The sequence below is a fragment of the Glycine max genome, chromosome 3 (genome assembly GCF_000004515.6).
Source record: "Glycine max cultivar Williams 82 chromosome 3, Glycine_max_v4.0, whole genome shotgun sequence".
Taxonomy (NCBI): Eukaryota; Viridiplantae; Streptophyta; class Magnoliopsida; order Fabales; family Fabaceae; genus Glycine; species Glycine max.
The window spans coordinates 36,488,755-36,510,830 of NC_016090.4; the positions used below are offsets into that span (position 1 = coordinate 36,488,755).

At 33.3% G+C, this 22,076-nt stretch overlaps 1 protein-coding gene across 1 annotated transcript; it reads right to left on the reverse strand.

Annotated features, from left to right (window-relative positions):
• Positions 1–1,823: 1,823 nt before the first annotated feature.
• Positions 1,824–18,710, reverse strand: LOC100804856 (insulin-degrading enzyme-like 1, peroxisomal). The gene is made up of 26 exons (XM_003521127.5): positions 18,307–18,710; positions 18,096–18,171; positions 16,959–17,026; positions 15,040–15,131; positions 14,890–14,963; positions 14,756–14,799; positions 10,094–10,145; positions 8,990–9,112; positions 8,783–8,895; positions 8,528–8,690; positions 7,981–8,073; positions 7,701–7,786; positions 7,345–7,431; positions 7,146–7,249; positions 6,864–6,966; positions 6,680–6,775; positions 6,410–6,599; positions 6,233–6,294; positions 5,932–6,036; positions 5,067–5,268; positions 4,784–4,992; positions 3,980–4,104; positions 3,844–3,895; positions 3,667–3,753; positions 2,599–2,721; positions 1,824–2,431 (listed from the first exon to the last, which is right to left on the reverse strand). Exons 1-26 carry the CDS (start codon positions 18,427–18,429, stop codon positions 2,189–2,191), a joined length of 2,895 nt encoding a protein of 964 aa, XP_003521175.1. The 5' UTR covers positions 18,430–18,710; the 3' UTR covers positions 1,824–2,188.
• Positions 18,711–22,076: the final 3,366 nt, after the last annotated feature.

A 22,076-nucleotide genomic window follows, 5' to 3' on the forward strand; every position in this document is an offset into this window, starting at 1 on the left:
TTCATGACTGAAAGTGTAATAAATGACAATTTAATATTAAAAGAATAAAAATTTTAATTTAATCCTCTAAATATATAAAAAGCACAATAATTATTTCATGTCATATAATTTAATTTTTAAACTTTATAATTTAATGTCAAAATAATATACCAAAATTTAATGACGAGACATATTATTGTAAATTTTTATACATTCAAGGACTTAAGATTATCTTTGGTAAGATATTTTAGTTAATTTTTAGTTTTTTTTACTAATTAAAAAAATTCATGTAAATGTTAGATAAACAAGTTTTTTTAGTAGTTTCTCAATAGTTTTTAACATTTTTTAAAATGTTATTTTTTTATATTTTCTTTCATTTTTATCCTTAATATATTTATCAAATTTTTTGTTTATTTTTTAAAATAAATCATAATTTTATTATTTTTTTATTATTTTACATTTTTCAACTACTTCAACTGCTAGGGTTAAACCCTAATAATTTAATAAGTCAATTTTTAATTTTTAATTAACTTTTCAGCTTTAAGTTAGTTTTCCAACTTTTCAATTAATTTTATTGAACATAGTGTAAATCAAGATTATTTTTTTTCACGGATTAAATTTTCACCGTCTTACACTTTCACTAGTGAAAGTGATCACTTACCCCTTAATTTTCAAAAAACCGACTTGTCCAGCTAACAAAAATAAATAATCATTTCTTCAAAACAAGCTAAATGAAACACACATTGGCCTGTTTGAATACACTCTAGAAGGGCTTCTAGGAGCTTCTCTATTGGCATAAGCTCTATTCTGTTTAGCTACCAGTGTTTTGATGGCAATATTTTTAGCTTTTGGAAAAGCCGAAAGCTCTTGGTAGTGTTTGGCTTAGCTTTTTTTAGTTTTTCTTCTTTCAAGAAGAAACTAGGTCAAACACTTTCAACATAATCTCTTAAAAAAATAAGAAGCCTATTTTTAGTAAAGAAAATGTAGAAAAATGAGCTTTAAAAAACTCCATATCATATATAACATTTTATAGCTGACATTCCATATTATTTTTTCGGTAAAGGTTTTCATTGCATATTATGTTGTCGGACATTTTTTGTCATTACTTACGTCTTTTATGACATTATTCTGAACCCATTCTGGACTTGCCATGTAGATCATGGTCCACAAAATCTACCTAACTGCTTCACCTTCCAGCTGCTACTATACAAGGCATTTCATGTCTATGAATATGAATCTAAGCTCACTTTATGCATCTTTTATACTCACTGACTTTGGCATTGGAGTGCCTATGTAGATGTATGCAGATTTCGCTTCTCACCAAAGGTCGTTGCCTCGCACCATAATCCTCTCCATAACGCATCCACCATATTTGGAAACACTTCCGAACAATTATCATGTGATTTTTTTATGCTTTAATTCTTATAATTATGTAAATGTCATCTTGAAGAATTGATCATGACTCAATTAGTTATTAAATTCTATTAGTGTATGTCAGATCAAAAATAATTTTAATGGAAGCAAAAAACTTTCATAAACCCACCTTAAAGTAGGCCCAGTAATACAGATGAAATAATATAATAGTTTTTTCTGGAGCAGATTTCAATCTGATGTACAATTGAGTATTGAAATTTCGAACATAATTTGTGAGGTAACAGAAATGGTCCGCTACGAAAGGTAAGCAAAATGAAAGCACAGCAATCTCGAATGGAATTTAAATCAATCAATCTAGAAAAGGACAAGATTGCCTATCTTGAGCTCAAAATATTTATGAAATGGCCATAAATATTTAATATGCCACAGTTGCTCAGAAAAGCATGTAAAAAAAATATAAATACAAAATCTTACAGAAATGTTTGGCATTCTTTATTACATGGCCCTCATAATTGTCTAAACTGATTTTTAACTTGTAAATCACAGTAAGTCGGTGCATATAGAGCAAATAAAAGTGTTTATAACCGTATAACGATTATATAATATTACAAAATGATTTGATAAGCCACTCATACCAGAAATGAGATTCATATAATTCTGCTCATGTAAGTTATCACTCATTTCAAATCCAGATGAATAGCACTTAGCACGTCCATGAACTGAAAAGGGAACATTTTGTCCAAGCTATTATGAGAGTGCCCAATATTACAGGTGATATTTCATTTAAATTATTTCTGTAACGTGTGGAAGTTTATAAACCTGGAGGATGCACTAGCTATAATTTCATCTGCCCAGAAAGTCCTTTAAATGAACCATAAAGAGCCTGTGATCTTCTAAAAGTAAAGATATTGTCTATTTTAGCCAAGTGTGGTTCTGAGGCTTCCGTTTTGTATTCAGATGAATGACGGTTCCCATGTACTCGTACACTTAAAGTTTTCTTTCGAGGTGCACCAACTTTGACATATTCATTGAAGAAATCTATCAATTCTTGAAGAGTGAGCTGCCTTAATGCTTCAACCTGTTCCAAAGCCATAAATAGAATCACTAATGCAATTTAAATGTAGTACCTAACCCATCATTAGTTCGTGTATTCTGTGTCTCAGCACTAATTTCAATTTTCAAGTCAAACTTATCCAACTTTAAGTCCTAATTTCTCCCATGTAATGAACAGAAAGAAATATATACCTCATAGTCTGTCCTATCAAACCTCAAAGTACCATCATTAATCTCTCGCCAGAAAAATGATGACTCTTCCCTCAAATTTTTGTGTTTCTCTAGCTTCACATCTATCAAAGCATTTACATTACTCTGCATACAAGCAGTTCAGAAGTCGCATGAATAAAGTATTTCGAACACAATTACCAACACAGATTATAATGATTTGTTAAGCATAAACTGTAAAGGCTCAAGATTGGTTTTCAAGTAACAATATAAGTCCAATCCCAGCTATATCCTATAGCCAAGTTGATATATATGAAATTGATGACTGAATCAAATATTTTGATTCTAACTCCCCTAAATTCATCTCATCAATATTCATGGAACATTGATCATAAAAAAATAGCAATATATCCAGCAAGCATAAATTTCTTCCAGTTGAGTTAATGTTTCTGTTCCACTGAAAATTTGATATATATTGTGTTTCAGCTTCAAATTTGCAACAAATTCAGGTTTAGCTTCAGTCTAATAATAAATGGCTCCTAAGAATATCATAATTTAACACATTGACTTGATGACTTCCTCTTATACAGTAATGATTCTTTAACCAGTTTGGGTTTACACCATTGTCCTGCATATGGATTGGCCACATGCAGTGCTCACAAATCCCCTGTACATTGATAATTGATAGTAAATAGTGAAATGTATTTGGTTTTGCTTTTTTTGGGAAAATTATCTTCTTTTTTTTTCTTGCAGCTTTGTGATTATTTACCGACATTAGTAATTCCCAAACATGCTACAAATGATGTGTAAATATCGTGGTCCTTGCTTAATGCTTATAAATGATGATGTACATAATGTCCTATATGTACATACTTGCACATTCCCATCAAGTGAACATGTAGATATCCTTTATTATTCAAATTGAATCTATGTTTGTACTTCTTCTGGTGAGAATTTAACTCAAAACTCACACAACACAAGGAGTAAGTCAGGCATATCTACCAAAAATATGGGGAAGAAGCATTCTTTATTGAATCATTATTAGGAAACAATTCCAGAAAACAAAATAAAATATGAATAGAACTATCAAACCTTGAATTCATCAATTGTCATCTCGTGGAGTTTGGTCTCAAACATTTGGAGAAATGCCTCGACCCTTTGCTCAATGTTACCAGGAGACTGGATAAGCAGGTAAAGGCTTAAGCTTATGTCATAAATTAAAATTTATTTTAGATTAGTTCTAACTTCCAAATAGGAAAATAGTAATACCTTTACTGTGGATTGGATAATAAACTGTAGTCCACGTATGCCACAATCATTCCTACACAAGTTTAAAATTGTAGTTAAAAACAAATTCAAGTGTTTCAAGCTGAATACGTAAATGATGCTACAGATCAACATATACCTCTGCATGAGCACAGTAATGTACCCCAGCTGCTCAACTGATCGTAGCTGATGAAAGGTTGGTTGCTTTGCAACAAGGGCAAAAAGCTGAAGTTTAACATTCAGCTTAAAGTCATCTCGCCCAACCTACAGATTTAATAGGAGGGCTGTATAAGGAACAGTGGCTTCATAAATATGAAGGAAAAAAATCTAATCAAATGGCAACGCCAAAAGGTGGGAGAAAAATACAAGTCTAAATATATAGACAGAAAAACTTGGAACTATTGTGGCCTACAAAATAATGAAAAATGAAAATTCATCTAACAGAACTTCCATCCAGAGCAACAAGGTCTTTATAAAATTAAAATTTTAATTGGAACTGCCAAAAATACCTATATATTCAAAAAGAAACATCAAAAAGAAGGAAAATCAAGAATGACAAAATTCCAGGGATATATGATCCTGGATAGTGGCATTGCGTGCAATGGTAACACTTTGATGTCCAGTAATTAACATGAACAACTAATATAAAGGTTATGGTTCTCCTCAAGAGTCCATTTTTCTGACTAGACTAAAGAAACTAATTAAAGCAATATACTGTTTTAGAAACAGCATAGCTGCTTAAAGCCTAGGATTCATCAAAGTTACTCAGTTTGTTGGTTGGCACTGATTTGGAACTCTGTTCACAGCCAAAATAAATTATGTAGAAACAGGCATAATGTAGCAATTAGCTTTTCCAGTCCAAAATGATATTTTGATGGATTGATGCATACCAGTCTGGGGAGCCACACATATCTTAATACAAATTATCAACAAACAAATTTACCTGTATATAGTGCACAAGAGCAGAATTCTCATCTTCAGGATTAAGACATTCTGAAGGGTAGAAGTAATTCATGCCACTTTCAAGTTTAACAACCCGATTTTCCAAATGTTGAGATGAGAATAAAGGCTTGCACAGAGGTTTTGAAAAATTAAAGAGAACATCTTCTATGTGCTTAACAATTGACTGTGCTTCATGGCTTTCAATGTTCCCTGTACAGAAAATTTCACTCCAATTGAAATAAATGTAACTTGCCAACCATAAAGAGAGAGAAAGGCCTAAGAACCTGCTATATAAAACTCTAAAAAGGTCCTGGAGAGCATTGCTGGTACAAATTTAGCAAGATCTTCAACTTGAAGAGCAGGAAGTATGTCTAGCTGTTCTATCCAAGGCCAGGTTTGATCTTGTAAAATCAAAGAGCAATAGTACATAGCCTGCTGATAAGGTTGTTGGTACTTCAAATTCTGGTATTCTTTGGTTACCATTTCCTGATAAGATGGCATATGAAAAGATAAATGAATAAATTAGCCTAAATAAATTAAAAATCAAGACAAATTTTATTTTAATAATGTTGGCATGGATAAATTATAAATCAATACCGAACATGAGTGCATACTCATTTGTTAGCATATTTTCTTAAGAACCAGAAAATCATTCTTTCAGAAAAAACATTATTAATATATATTTCAGTAGAATAGACGAATTTTTAAACTAAAATATCTCTAGTCCCAACTATAAAAGGTTATTTCATTTCATTAGAAAACATATTGAGTGATTTCAAATTATTTAATAATTATTTCTAATTTGGTAACCTTTTTCACTAAAAGTGCCATAAAACTTTCCTAAAGCAAATCATTCTAAGGGGACCAGCAGAAGCTAGAAGCTTGCAGCACAAAACAATCCAATGAAAATAAGAGGCACAAGCATGAAACATGAGAGGCACACCTTAGACAAATGAAATTGGCAATGGATTTAAAGAGTTTAAAGGATGAGAGTAATTGCCAATGTTTGCTGGAAAAAGACAGAGTACAAAAGAGAAGAATCCAACAAAGAATCACCCTTGCCCCATGGTAGACAACATAAAAAATCAATTCAATCTCCAAATAACAATGGGAAAACAAATGCCATGTGAGAAGAGTCTGATACAGTACCTTGATAACTGAAAACCTGTCAGTTTTCACTTCAAATGTCACAATCTTTTCAACTATAGTTTCAAGTAGAATCCTTAACTTGTGATTGTAACCACGGAGAGTCATCTGGAAAGAAAAAAAATGACATTTTAATGATGAGAATGAAGTACCACATTTATTCAAAGGCAGGCAGGGGGAGGAAGAGTTCCTCTGTTACTATTTTCATCCACACAACTAAACTCATCAGTATATTTCTAACATTTGTTTAATGATCTAATACAGAAATTGCAATGTTGCAAATTAAAATATATTGAAAGAGTACCTGGAAACCACCATCTGTTTGATTTATGCTGTAATATAAACCAGCAACCTGAGCATAATAAGCTGAAAAAAAGAAAATCAGTAACAACTCCTTCAACTTGTATTTAGCAAATGAGTTTACACAATAATGCACAAATAACTTTCTAATAGTAAAGTCCACGGAAAGCTAGCAACCTACCATATTCATTCAAGTAATCCATCAATAACTCTGTGAAAATATGCGTCAAAACTTCAGCCTCAGGAGAGTTTCCAGAATATGGGCAATTGAAATCAATCTTTACATAAGCCTTGGGTGTAGAAAACAATGTATCTGGCTTATACCATAAGGCTGAATAAGTAGACCTGCTTAACAAAACTGGAAACTTTACCTGTTTCAAAGTATTAATCGTATGATCAAGAGAACCATGGTGAAAACCATAGATATATATAATTGAAAAATATATCATACTTTTTCTTGCACAATTTTAAGTGACAAGTCAGTTGGAATGAATTTGTTAGGAGCTGGAAGATGCATATTTTCATCTGGAGCAGAAAGCACCCACCCCTGCAAAATACAAGCATTTAAGGACTATCAAGTTCCATCCTTTCATCCAGTTCAAATATCAAGCATAACTGTTCATAAAAGCACAGACCTGAATTGCAGAGCCAGTGATTTTTTCAAGGGAATATGCAGTTCCATACCATGGCTCTACCTTATCCGTAAGCCCTTCAAATTTTTTAGACTCCCAAAAGATTCTGCTCGAGAATGAGTTAGCTTAAATTTAATTATAACAAACAGCCCCACTAATACAAATTCTCAAACACCTTAATAGTTTTTTCTATGTTGAGTGAAATAACAGCTAAGCTTTTAGGAGAGTTAGTCCTTCACATGCTTCTTATACATAAATTTACAGTTTTAATTTTAGTACACCTACCGAACATTGTTTGGAGAAAGCTGATCTAGTACCATTTGGATAACACTTGGGCTAAATTTAGAAGGCAAGGATGATCCTGTCAACCAATCTTTTACAGGATAAAACTGTAAAATAACAAAGATCAATTAATAATATGGTTTCCATCAAGAAGCTCCCCTTCAAAGTTATTTACTAATTTATGCAAAGAAACATGGAGTACCTTCATATTTGATGCAATATTAACAGCATAATCACTAGGACGAATTTTGTCCTGATAATGAAACTTGGTCTCACAAACCGCTGAAAGCTTGATGAACATAGAAAATTCCATTAGAAGCTGTTTAAACCAGTTGTGGAAACAGAAAAGGCGAGAGCATAGATGAAATTCATTATCATCAACGAAGATTACAATGGTAAGAGTGCATTTGGCCTAGCTTTTTTTTTTTAACTTATTAGTTACTAGTTACCTTTAAGCTAAAGTTTAAAAAAAGGACCTTTAAAATTGAAGTTAAAGTTGTTTGAGTATTTTTCATTCTTTCTCTTAAAAGTTAATTTGAAGTTAAACTAGATCCATACCTCTTCAAAAATCCATTTGCAAACACCAGACTGTTGTAGAAGCTCAATGTATTTGAACAACAACCCAATGATATCTTGTATGTGCTCTAGAAATCAAAGCAAAAAGTACAAAAATGAGTTTACAAAACCAATCAATAAACAAAACAATGCATAACAAACCTTGAATTTAGCATGAATAGTGCATGCTTAGAAGTTAACATGGTAAAACTTTGTGAAAGAGGAGAAATATGTACAACAAATGAGAAAAAAGATAGAGGAGAGAGGGAGAAAGAAGACTAACCGTGACCAACATCAGTAAGATCAATTACAACTTTAAAGAAAGAAAAGTCCAAACCCCAATCTGATTCGCCCGCATACAAGGCCGTAGCCCATCCTGCAAATGGAATTTTCTTCTAGGGGGTAAAATGAGACAATTCATAACACCAACAAAGGTCCAATACAAGTTTCCTAGATACGAATCATCAATCATCATCTTCTTAATCCAAGACTTCTGTATCATTTTCACTACTATTTATAGTTTTCATTTTTGGAAATTAAAATCACAAAAGTAGCCCTCCAAAAAAGCTTATGTCTCTGTTCAGAGGGATCTTTGGGAATCAACACATAGTGCCACTATATTGCCAGCTATGGCCATTACTCAGCCTACTATTTGGTCCACTAGGGCCACAACACTACGGCTGCCCTTGTAGCGGGCAGGGGGCGCACTAGCGTGCTATTTAAAACCCCAGCATGACCTCATATAAAATAGAAGGATCAGATTTCAAAGGAGGTAGACAATAACCACAAAATTAATAATTAAATATACAACAGATGGAGTGTATACCCACCCAATTTTTTCAAGATGTAATATAAAGACCCTTCTCCTTCATGACCAATTAGATGACCAAGATACCTGCATGGCCCTTCAGTGTAATGATGAATTTCAGGGGTTACTGGCCATACAATTCTCAATTTATGACCTTGCTTTATTGGGACAGTCCTGACAAGAATCTAAAACAGAAAGCCAAAATAAGAAATAGATTAGAATCAACGGTGAAGAAATTAGTTAGATTTTACCATTAAGACAAATAAAAAATGTGTACTTGCAAATGCTCTGATTTGCACGGCTGAACACGAGCACGGAAACAACTTTTGTTGATGTTTCTAATATCCTGGAACTTTTCTTCTACAAGGTTTTGAATTTTATCAAGGCTTTCTGAAAATATCCATGCACACATAATTGGATTGTAGCCATTCAAAAAGAGAAATAAATAATACAACCTATATATTGTAAACAAGACATTTGTTACCATTTGTGTATATAACTAGATGCATTAGATTAGCAGAATAGTTTTCTTCATAGAATTTGAGAAGCTCGCTCCTTGTATCTAATCCTTTTGCTTTTGGTCTAACTTCCAAAGTGTCCCAGTTCCCTAACAAAACAGCTATTTTAGATGCAGTAATGATTGTGATGAGAAGAAGATTGCAACCATGATAACTAATTCAAATATTCCAGTTTCATTTGGACAAAAATATTTCTTACAGAACAAATTATAATGAAGTTAAGCATAGTTTTAAGCACTAATCACCAAAGCAAGTTATATGCAGAATCATATCAATGACATAATACTCATGCACATACACTTGAAATGCATGCTTATTTAAAAAATAAAAACACACTGATATTTGGAACTTCAATTTTTTATAAATCAACTCCAGAAAAATTTTAAGGAAATATCCCCCAGCTGGCTCAGAAGTCAGCAGTTTTTGTCCAAAAAAAAAGTCAGCAGCTATCAATGTGATAAAAGAAAAGACAGATCCAAGAAAATTTAAAATCATATACTGCTGTCTGCACATCCAAAATATAGCCATGGCAGTCCCCATGTACCATCAAAGAAGTTTGTAGCAAAATACTCCATTGTTTATCCCAGTAGACAAATTTTATTTGAATTTGAATACAGAATAATGCATTTAAACAGATAGAATTACAAAGAAAAACAGATTCTTGAAACTAATGAACTTGGACAAGGAAGAAAGCACATGACGATAAGCATTACAAAGCATCAGTCTGAAAATACTCCCTAATATTTTTGGTTTGACGGAAAAAAATTCCACATGTTTTCATTCTTGGACAAGGCAAAAAGATAACTTGGAAGAACAGAATCTAGCTCTTGACATTCATCATCATATTTATGAACTATGACACAGCCAATTATTTTCATTATTAAAATAATAATTAGGAAAAAATATCAATATTACAATATTTTAAAAGATTTTGGACACAAGCAAGCATAGCTCGCTATCAGTTCTTTCACTAAATAAATCACACAAAAACACAAGCAGTATGGTACAAAAGTTCAAAATTTAGTTGTTTGAGTTTGTAAAAAAATAAAATAAAAAAATCAACCACTGACCTGTACTAAATTTATGATACGGATGATCTTCATCACTGAGATGTTTCTGAAGCTGTATAGATTGTAATGGGGGTGGGGGGGGGGGGGGGGGGCAAGAAAGATTATAAATATTTCTTCAAGAGAGGCTTAAAAACACAATTTGCAATCCCAGTAAAGCACCCAATGATCCACATACATATTGGAAGAGAGAAACCACAAGTATATGAGGAGGATAAACAAAAGAGGAAAGGAAGAAAAACAGATGAACTGCAAAGGAAACAAATCAGTCCAACTTCTTTGAATAAAAGAAATAAATTATGAATCTATTCTTTGGTTTAGTAAATGCATGTTGAAGGTTATTAAGATTAGTCGATCTCAATCCTAGGTTGAGATTTAAGAGACAAGACAACCAATCCTACTGCCCTTTCCTCCGCTTTTCTATCAATCTGATTCAGCTGGAGAAGCAACAATAATCCTTCCATATTTCCATGTCCTATGAATCGTCAGTCCAAATATTTTTCATGAGACCCTGGCCTCAAGTATCAGTAACAAACTGACTTTCAATGAATTTCAATGTTTCATCACTCTCAACAACTCAGCACCATTAGTAAAAGCTACACAACACATCTGGAAATGGAAGAAAAGGACACGACTAACTATTTCAACAAGTAGATCCTTAAAGTAATAATACAACAACAACAACAACAACAACGCCTTATCCCACTAGGTGGGGTCGGCTACATGGATCAACTTCCGCCATAATGTTCTATCAAGTACCATACTTCTATCCAAACCATTAATTTCGAGATCCTTTTTTATAACCTCTCTTATAGTCTTTTTGGGTCTTCCTCTGCCTCGAATAGTTTGTCTTCTCTCCATCTGGTCTACTCTCCTCACTACAGAGTCTACCGATCTTCTCTCTACATGCCCAAACCACCTAAGTCTATTTTCCACCATCTTCTCTACAATAGGCGCTACTCCAACCCTCTCTCTAATAGCTTCGTTTCTAATTTTATCCTGTCGAGTCTTACCACACATCCACCGCAACATCCTCATCTCCGCTACACCTACTTTATTCTCATGTTGGCTCTTGACCGCCCAACACTCTGTTCCGTACAAAATCGCCGGTCTTACCGCAGTCCGATAAAACTTTCCCTTTAGCTTGATCGGTACCTTTGCATCACATAACACCCCCGATGCTTTTCTCCATTTCATCCATCCTGCTTGAATGCGATGATTCACATCCCCTTCAATTTCCCCATCATCCTGTATTACAGACCCAAGATATTTAAACCGTGTGACTTGAGGGATAATATGGTCTCCTATTTTCACCTCTGAGTTAGAAACCCTCCTTCTTTTGTTGAACTTACATTCCATATACTCCGATTTGCTTCTGCTTAGGCGAAAGCCATGTGTTTCTAGAGCTCGTCTCCAAGTTTCCAACCTCTCATTCAACTCCTCCCTCGACTCTCCAAGGAGGACTATGTCATCTGCAAAAAGCATGCATCTCGGCGCTATCTCTTGGATTTGTTCCGTGAGGACATCCAGAATTAAGGTAAAAAGGTAAGGGCTAAGGGTTGACCCTTGATGTAAACCAATTGTGATGGGAAAATCGTCTGACTCTCCATCCTGTGTCCTAACACTAGTCGATACCCTATCATACATATCTTGGATAGCTCGAATATATGCAACCCTAACCCCTTTCTTCTCTAGAGCTTTCCACAAAATCTCTCTAGGCACTCTATCATACGCTTTCTCCAAGTCAATAAAAATCAAGTGCAAGTCTTGTTGGGCCATGCGATATTGCTCCATCACCCGCCGTAGTAAATAAATCGCTTCCATGGTCGACCTTCCCGGCATGAAACCAAATTGATTCTCAGTAACTTGAGTCTCCTTTCTTAATCTCCGTTCGATCACTCTTTCCCATAATTTCATGGTATGACTCATGAGCTTGATTCCCCTATAATTTGCACAATTTTGTATATCCCCCTTGTTCTTATAGATTGGCACTAACGTGCTTCTCCTCCATTCCTCCGGCATGCGTTTTGACCTCATAATTTCGTTAAAGAGTTCGGTGAGCCACTCAAGACCTCTATCTCCAAGAGTTTTCCACACTTCAATAGGTATGTTGTCTGGCCCCACCGCCTTACCATTACTCATTCTTTTCAACGCTTCCTTTACTTCCTGTTTCTGAATCCGACGATAGTACTTATAGTTCCGGTCCTCTTCTCTTGTGTCTAGACTGCTAGAGTCATATCCATATCCATCATTAAATAAGTTGTGGAAATACGCCTTCCACCTTTCCTTGATATCTTTTTCATGCACTAAGACTTTGCCTTCTTCATCCTTAACACACTTTACTTGATCCAAATCTCTAGTCTTCCTCTCTCTACCCTTAGCAAGCCTATATATAGATCTTTCTCCGTCCCTGGTTCCTAGAGCTTGGTATAGTCCGTCAAAAGCTTGGGCTCTTGCCTCACTCACCGCCTTTTTGGTTTCATTTCTAGCTATCTTATACTTATCCCAAGTTTCAGAATTTCTACACCTAGACCACTCCTTGAAACACTCCTTTTTTACTCTAACTTTGCTCTGAACATTTTCATTCCACCACCACGATTCTTTACCCCTAGGTCCAAAACCTCTAGATTCACCCAACGTCTCTTTAGCCACTTTAATAATCTCTTGGGACATCTTGTTCCACATATCATTTGCACTTCCTTGTGATTGTCCACACCAACCCTCCCATATCTTTTGTTGGAAGATTCCTTGTTTCTCACCCTTCAAGTGCCACCATTTGATCCTTGGTGCTACCAGAGGACTTCTTCTCTTTGCCCTATCTCTAATTCTTACATCCATAACCAAAACTCTATGTTGGGTAGTCAAGCTCTCTCCCGGGATAACTTTACAGTTCAAGCAATACTTCCTATCAGACTTCCTGATAAGGAAGAAATCTATCTGAGAACATGTCCCTCCACTTTTGTAAGTGATAAGATGTTCCTCTCTTTTCTTAAACCATGTATTGGCTATAGAAAGATCCAAAGCCTCCGAAAACTCCAAGATGGATTTACCCTCCCCATTCATCTCCCCTAGGCCAAAACCCCCATGCACCCCCTCAAAACCTCTAGCCACGCTACCTACATGTCCATTGAGATCCCCTCCTAGGAAAACTTTCTCTCCTTGGGGTATATCCTGAAGTACCCCTTCTAGATCCTCCCAAAATTTTACCTTAAAGTGTTCTGCTAACCCAACCTGAGGTGCGTACCCACTAATAACATTAAAGGTGTCCTGTCCCACTACCAATTTTAAGACTATGATACGATCTCCTACTCTTCTTACATCCACGACATCCTTCTTCCACTCCTTGTCCACAATAATCCCTACCCCATTTCTTGATCTGATTCTTCCACTCCTTAAAGTAATAATATAAGGGGAAAATATTATAACTGATGATAGACTTCCTCACACATCCTGAGCAGTCTAAATAGTGCACCACAATTGACAGAACAAGTGTATCCAGTATTCACACACATGACACATGTACTGGATAACCATGTTTAGCACAAGATTGCAATAAATGAGCTACTTACAGCCTTGAAACTAAATCTACAGTATCATAGACCATGTCAGAATAGTTGTTTGTTTTGTCTTATTTGTATTTCCTAAAAGTTACTTTTTGATGTATTCTGAAAAGGCTATGTGTAGGGCAGGTTTCCCTAAGTCGGAACCTGCCACCTTCTTTTCTTCTCTTGTACTCTATTTCTGATATATAAATATAAGGGCTGGTGCTATGTGGAGTGAGACACTTGAGCACTTTTATTCAAAATTTTATTCTCAAGTGACCAATTTAGCATCTCATAGTTGTGAAGAGCTACATAGATACAGTAAATGCTTTGAATATCATAGTCATCAATCTTGGATAGTAGCATGTAGCCAACCCAAAAAAACGCTATAACAGTACTGCACATAGTAGGATGGCTGCTATTCTGAATTTTTATATATACAATTTTTTTTTGGGAGAATTATATACATAAATGTTTTTATATATACATAAATCTCTACAATTAAGAAAAAGAATTACTCAAATTCATAATGTATTCATAACTTACAATAAAAAATCATAGGTTTTTAAGCAAAACATACAACTAAATAACAACAAAACTCAAGAAAACAAACAAATTTGAAAGGCATTAATATTTCAAATACAATACACTCAATAAAAAGTGAGGTTGGGTGTTGCACAGAGAAAAAAACAGAGGTTGAGGGTTCAGAAATCAGAGTTTAGAGAGATTGATGAAGGGTGGCTGTTGTCAGAAATACCACCAGCGATGGGTGGGTGTTGGTAAAACAGTGTGGGTGTCACAGAAAAGATAAAACATAGAAGCACTGGAAACTACAGCAAACTGGGTTTTCCAAAAAGCCTCACTCTAGCTCCACTATGACCACTATTTTTGCTGCCATTACAACTGCTAAAACAAAACACGGATATTCAAACTTATAGCAGCCTGTGGCCACTCCAAACCACTACCGTGTGCTATTGATAATTATAAATGAATGTTAAAACTATATTGGGCCTTCACTCCATGTTTAATACTACTAGAAAATCTGTTTCATAACAATACTGAAATCTCATTTCAAACAACCAATTTAACCCCCTAAAAATTATTTAAAAGCAATAGCACATACCTGGTTCATTCTCCATGCATCAGATAATAAATTCTTCTGGTTTTCTGTAAGAAAGAGAGCAGAGGAAAAGTATACAGATAAGAAACAAAGGAAATAAAACAAAAGACATCAAACAATGAAGAAGACTGGCTAACCAGAGTCAACAGCTTTAATTTCCCTCATAGTGGCATCGGCAGACATCAATGGTTTATTGAAGAACTGAGCGAATCTGGAAGACGAACCATACCCCAAGCTCAGAATTTTTATTAGGGAATAAAAAAGGAAATCATAAAAGCAGGATCTACCTGTCCAGAGCCTCTTCAAAGCCATCTGTGTTAACATCAAAAAAATAGTTGGTGTGTTCAGAAGATGTAAAAGCATTGGTGCTTCCTCCATGCTGTGCCAGGAAAGCAGACCACAGCAATCAAACCAAACAAAAGTTGTTAGCAAAAAAAAATGTAAGAATATTTAAAAATAAATAAATAATAAATCAATGGAATCATTTCAGCTTTCTAAACTCCATTTGATAATGATATTTGATACAATATAAAAAGAATAGAAATTCTTAACATTCTTAAAAATACCTTGCAGAGTGGAAGGCCAGAGAAAATGCATGAAACTAAAAGCATAACATAACTTAAGCTCAAAACATATGGCAATGATCATAAAGTCATATGGAGCTTTCCCTCCATTTCATTCCCTTTCCCCTTCTCCCAGACAAGCCCATGGGAAAACTTGAGAGCCCAAGAGACCATATTCCTACCCCTTCACGGCAAGAATCAAAATCCAGGTCTTGAGTCCTAAACCCTCTAAATTTAAAAACATGCCAAATTCATAATAATGTGATTGAATAAAAACAGTGAAGACATGACAAAATCTATTTACAAAGATAAAATATCTATACAGTTCATTTTGTCCTAGAAATGTTTTAAATTTGTGGTTCTGCCTGTGTGGTTTATAGAATTTTATTTATGAAAAAGAGTTATGAAATTAAAAAATTGAAAAATGAATAACTACTGACTGCCTTATAAATAACATGTACTCAGGAAACACACCTCTGTTTCTTAAAGCTATACTCACCTCTCAAGATAATCGAGTACAAATATTTCAAATATCAAGTTAACTTATCCAATAAATTTTAATCATCAATTTTTAGCCTTGAAATATCCCACGAGGGTTAGATCATTTTATCCAATAAATTCTAAGAGGTTTAGATTATTTTCTTATCAAATAACCATTTAGATCATTTTCTTATCAAATAATCATTAACATAGCAGTAGCATGAATTCAACTTTCAAGCAAGGTATCAATAAGTTTTTGAAGTAGGAACTGGACATAGAATTTCAGTAAAATAAAAGGAATACTGAAGTATTTTACTGAATTTAAATTTATATGTTTTTTTATTTTTACATGAAGTTTCTTATTGTATACTATAAAGAGTGCTAGGAACATACTCTCTAACACTCTTTCTAACAAATTTTATTGGTTAAAATTTATTGAAACTACAAAATCAGGAGAGATAATCATTAAATAAGATGTGAGACCCATGAAACTTTTTCATTTCCAATAATAAGAAAGAGTGTTCTTACTTCCTAGCATTTCTCTTATACTATTTTAGTGCTAGAATTCCTTTCAGTCCATTCTGGATATCAGCAAATTTTCTCTCTAATTACAATTTTGTTCTTAATCAGTTAATATATGCATTTTTTGTCCTCTCAGTCTCACCATCTTCCCCTTTAAGATTTTCTGATTTCAGCAATCATAATAGAAGAATTGAATTTTGATTATTTGCACCTAGTAAGGGGGTGTTGCATATTTGCCGTTAACAATTAGGATTTGATTTGAATATTTTTTGTTTTATTTTCCAGTTTTCCTACTTTCCTGAAATTAGAGATGGTAAATCATGTTATAAATACTCAATCATGCTGAGGCTCCTCAAGCAATTCAGGAGACGTTCCTCCATTTTCAAGAAATGCTTTTGACAAAATTTCAACAGCAAGTACCATTTTATCAACAAGTACCAATAAGATTAGGATATATGTCAACAAGGATTAAATATTTCCTTTAACTATTTCATAGAATGATGGATAAATAAAATTGAAGATCTGAAATACATAGGACAAAAAGGTTAAAAAAATCTGTTGACAATTTCCATTAGGGGTAGTAAGAAAATTCCATTGCTTTTTTCACAGCTTAAAAGGGAGCAGACATCCGAACATTATACCTCAGTAATATACTTGGAGTAGCTATCTTCAACTGGGTATTTTTCACTCGCATAAAACAGCATGTGCTCTGTCAACCAAAAATACAAAATAACCAGAATAAATTTTTTTAAATGGATTTCATTTCAACACAAAAAAGGAAAATATAAATAAGTAAAGTTTCAACATCCCACCCATTAGCCATCAAAATATAGTTCTTGAAATATATAATAAAGTCCAGATGCTAGAATCTATTATCTTTTTTTCTTTGTTCCTAACAGCACTACATAAAGGTCTATATCTCAAAGTATCAACCTAAAGTCCCAAACATCACGAGTAGCAAGTGCCCCAACAACTAGCTCCTCTTTTTGGTGTCTACAATCTATCTCCTTAATATGAAGCCCGGACTCTCACACGAACACCGGACACCTCGACTTGGCTAATGTCTAAAATATAGGACACAGGAGCACGACATTCACGCACAAACAGAGAGATTCTAATTAAATGAAATATTAGTAATATATAACAAAATATCTAAAATTGATGATATATTCATCTTTCTAAACCAACCTTCTATATTTTTTCAAGTGTATTAGTTGTGTAAAGGTGACGGCATAAGTATTCAAGCCAACAAAAAATAATTTTTGAATCAAACACCTAATAAGAACACCTAATAAGAAGTGTCGAACAAGTGTTTGGGTGTGTTGGTGTCGGAAATATGTCCAAAGACCCGGTGACACTTACAAGAGAGGTGTCAATGCTTCATATATATGCATTTCATAACAAGTTTTACACTCTCACAGATGAGCCAACTCAAATCCTGTCCTTTTTCCCTTTCCTGTAATACAATGTCGGTTAAGTCACAAGGTTTTAAATAAATTGCGGTCGCAGTTTCGTCACAATGTGGCCCATGTGGTCACAGTTGCGGTCCCAGAAACTCTAAAAAAACCTTGAAGTTGCAGCCGAAATCGCAGTAACTTACAATTTTAAAACCTTTATGATTACAATTTTGAAACCTTTACGATTACAATTTACAAGTGCACATCAATCTTCAAACAAGGAATCCTCTTCAGACTCATAACACAACGACCAGAATCCCACACAAATCGAAACCGATACGCGACAGAGCAGAGTCAAAGTCAGAAAAGGTGAAAAAATACCGAGGAAATGGGCGAGGCCTTCGAGGCCAGCAGGGTCGCTGAAGTAACCGACGCCAACGTCCATTGAAGCAGCACACTGCAAGTGCAACAAACAAAATCAAAACCACGAAAACAGAACAGCAAGTGAGCGAATTGAAATGAAAAAAAAAAAAAGATAATCGGAATCGAAATCGAAATCGAAATCTGAGATCGAAGAGGAAGAATATTCGACCTTATCGGTATCGGGATCGCTAATGAGGAGCACTTGGAGCGAATTGCGGAGCACGACTCTTCTGTAATCCCTCTTGTCGATGCGCGCCTTCACGATCTCCACGTCTTCCTTCCCCACTGCCATCTTCTCTCCTTCGCTCTCGGCCACGCAAAAAACCCTAATGCGTTCTTCTTCTGGCTGGCTGGCGTTGGAAGGTGATGAATGATGATTGCTTTGTTCTGTTCCCTGCGCTCGAAATTCGAATTGGGAAGTGTACTGCCGGATATTGGTATTTTCCGGTAACGGATAAAACTAAGAGGAGACGAAGACCACGATCCTTTTATTTTTTTCAAGTCACTTTTAAGCTGTTTCGTTCTATCCAGAGTGTTAGGTAGAGGTATGGTCAAATCTGGAGGGAGGCAGAGCCTGCTCCTTGCTGTGTAGGTAAACAGGTTAGGATTTAGGAATAATCTAATTCGTTAATTAACTACCTAGAAAGTAATAAGTAAATTTATTTTATGTAATATCATGCAAATTTAATTTTTTAAATAATCATTATAAAATTTAATAATTTTACTATAAATATTTATCATTTGAAAATTATAATATCTGTTGAAATTAATTGGAAAAAAATTATAAATCTCATGACATATTTAATAATTCTTTTTTAAAATTTCGTAATCTTCAATAAATTTTAATTGATAAAAAAGAATATATTTTAAGAAGTATTGTGCTAAAAAATGTATTGTTAACATTTTTCATAAAAAGAAGCACATTGAAGAAGGTTGAATAGCGTGTAAAGTTTAAAAACTTTGCAAAACAAAGATTCAAAAAGAGGTTTTAAATGTTTGCTCCAAGGAAGATGTGAAGGATAGAACATAAGAGATTTATATTGGTTGGTTAAACCTAAGATATGTTTAATTTTTCTTCAATTTTAAAAGGATTTTACTAATCAACTTAGTTACAACAAATATTTTTTGTCACATTTGAATAAAACCAACAACAATCTCAATTAGAGAAATCCAAATATTATTTAACATTAAGTCATTTTTTACTTTCACAAATAAGTATTTGAAATATTACAATGAATCAACTCTCAATGTGAGAATATGAAAGTTTAGCACATTATACAATAGCTTTCCAAAGCAAAGAATAAACTTATTTGTTGTTTGAACAAAGTGTTTCATCTATTGACTTTTATCAAAGTTTAGAATGTTTTGTTTAATATGATCGTTCGCACTTGATATCCTAATATTTTCTATGAGTCTTTATATAGGCTTTGAAGATTATATGTCTATTGTGAAAGAGAAGAACCATTGAATTTTTCTTGTTATTGGTCATTATTAAATGCATGGGAGTTTGATACATCATAACTTTTGATATGTCTATTTTAATTTGCACATGATAGAGATAGTTTAAGTGTCCTTTCTGTCCTAAATAGGTATTGACACTCTCTCAAAACCTTTGTTATGATTTTTTTCCTCAATTCCACTTCATTCTTCTCTGATTACTAAACCTCAATGTATAGCTTGCTTTTGATAAGAAGTTGTACTTATACTTAAAAAACCTTCTTTTTTCCATTAATCGCCTAAAATTCAAATGTTAGATCATAAAACACATGGAATATCATACTGAGGTTTATATGAGAAAGAATATACCAGTCATTAACCTTAGCATTCAAGTTCTATAGAATAAAGAGCTCAACCACATTTTCACTTGTTGGACCAAAAAAACTTGAGTGAATATATAAGATATGAGTGTAAGTTTTCTTATAAAAGTGTTGGACAAAAAACAACACAATGGACGTTGGATATTTAATTTATGAAAAACTTTAGACTCATTTTTTTCATATGACACTTTGTGTGCTTAGTGTTTTATGAATGTTTTAGATAGTCTTGTTTAGCATGTTAGACACTAGCTTTTTAAAACAATTTTTAAGTGTTTAAGGTAAGAACAAATTATTATACCTATAAAAATTAGTAAGAACAAATACAACTATAAAAATTTTGAACACATATTTTCTTGCATAACTCAACAAATTTAATCAATTTCTCAAAGTTTAATATATGCTATTATCATCAAAACTATGAGATTTTTAGAGACTAGATATTTTCCATGTTTTTTAACATTGTCTTATGTCGCACTTAAAAGAGAGACCACACTTTATCTTATTTGGTAGAGAGGAAACTAAGAAAAAAGGCGGATAAAAATAAGTAAAAAATAAAGTAAAAATGAAAGTGTTTGCTTGAAAAGAAACAAAAAGAGTTGATAAAAAAATAGAGAAATAAGTGAAAATAGGTAAAAAAATAAAATGATACGTATAGATCCCACAACTTTTAAGAATGTTTCTACCCTAACCTAACAAACCAACTAGTTTTCATATCTCTTCCTCTCAATTTCTCTACCAAATAAAGGCTTAAGGTGAGACCACCTCCTTAAGCCCGGCATGAATTAGATTTTTAAAAATCCAACTTATTTTTAATTAAATAGATTGAATTTGAAATTTATATTCATATTTTTTTAGAAAAATGATTTACGCTTTTTTGAAACAGTTTCAAAAAGTAGTTTTATAGTTGAAAATTAGTTTTAAAACCAATTCAGTTTTAAATTTAATTTAAAAACATAAATGAATTTTAAAACCAGATTTTGATTTTGAAACCGATTTGAAACATAAACTGGTTTTGAAAAACGGTTTTAAAATTGGTTTATACAATTGTTTAGTTGTTTAGTTTTTTAAAGTACAAATTGTAGTTTGGTTCGGTTGGGTTTAGTAATTTTTATTTTTTTAATTTATTAATACAATGTAGAATTTAATAACTAAATTTACACAATTGTTATGCTAAGTTATTTAAAAAAAAATCCTATTTTTCAAATTCTATTTAAACTAGTTTAATGAAAACAATAGTTTCTTACAACTAGTCAATAATATTTACATGCTCTTTCTGTAACATTAAAGTGAATTGTGGACCAATTGATAATTAGCACTATTTTTTTAACAATGATACACCATTTTCTATAACATGTGAACGTAAAATGTACACCTCAACAATAAAGCAAAGAAAAAATTATAAATTAATTTAATACTCATTATTAAGACTAAAACACAGACACATAAGAAATTTAAACTAAGTTAATTGATAGAGATGACAAAACTTTTTAAAAGAGTTTTGGAGAAAAATATTTATTTGTTCTAATAAACTAATATTAGTTATCAAATATCAAATATTAAATAACCGTAAAATAGTTGTGTAAAAAGGTCATGTAGTGTATATATACTTGAAAGCTGGTTTTCGGTTTGTGCCAAGACGGTAGGAGAACAAATATGGGCATAAATTCGTGCATTAATCACTACAAAAGAAAAACATCATTTAGGCTCCAATCCCCTCAATGGGGACTACAGAGAGACTTGTATCATCATCCTTAGGATTGCACTGCATCAAAAGATCTACTATCTTTTCTTTATCGCATTTCCTTCCTATCACATCTGAATCCCTCACAAGGGAGTATGTCATGTCTGACCTGATTTCTTTGCTGTCTTTTTTTTAATTTCTGTGTTGTTTCTTTTCTTTAATTTCTGTGTTGTTTCTTGAAAATTACACCGTTTTAAAATTAAATCATAAAATTAAATATTAACACAACTAGATAGATAGTATGAAGAAAGTTAAAAAAAATGACAGTAAAGAAACCAATTTGGTGTCATGTCTCTCTTATGCACAACACGTCTATCAACATCGATTGGTTGAAGACCAAACTTATGCCTATCTGCTGCAACCTTGTCTAGCCTCTTGCTG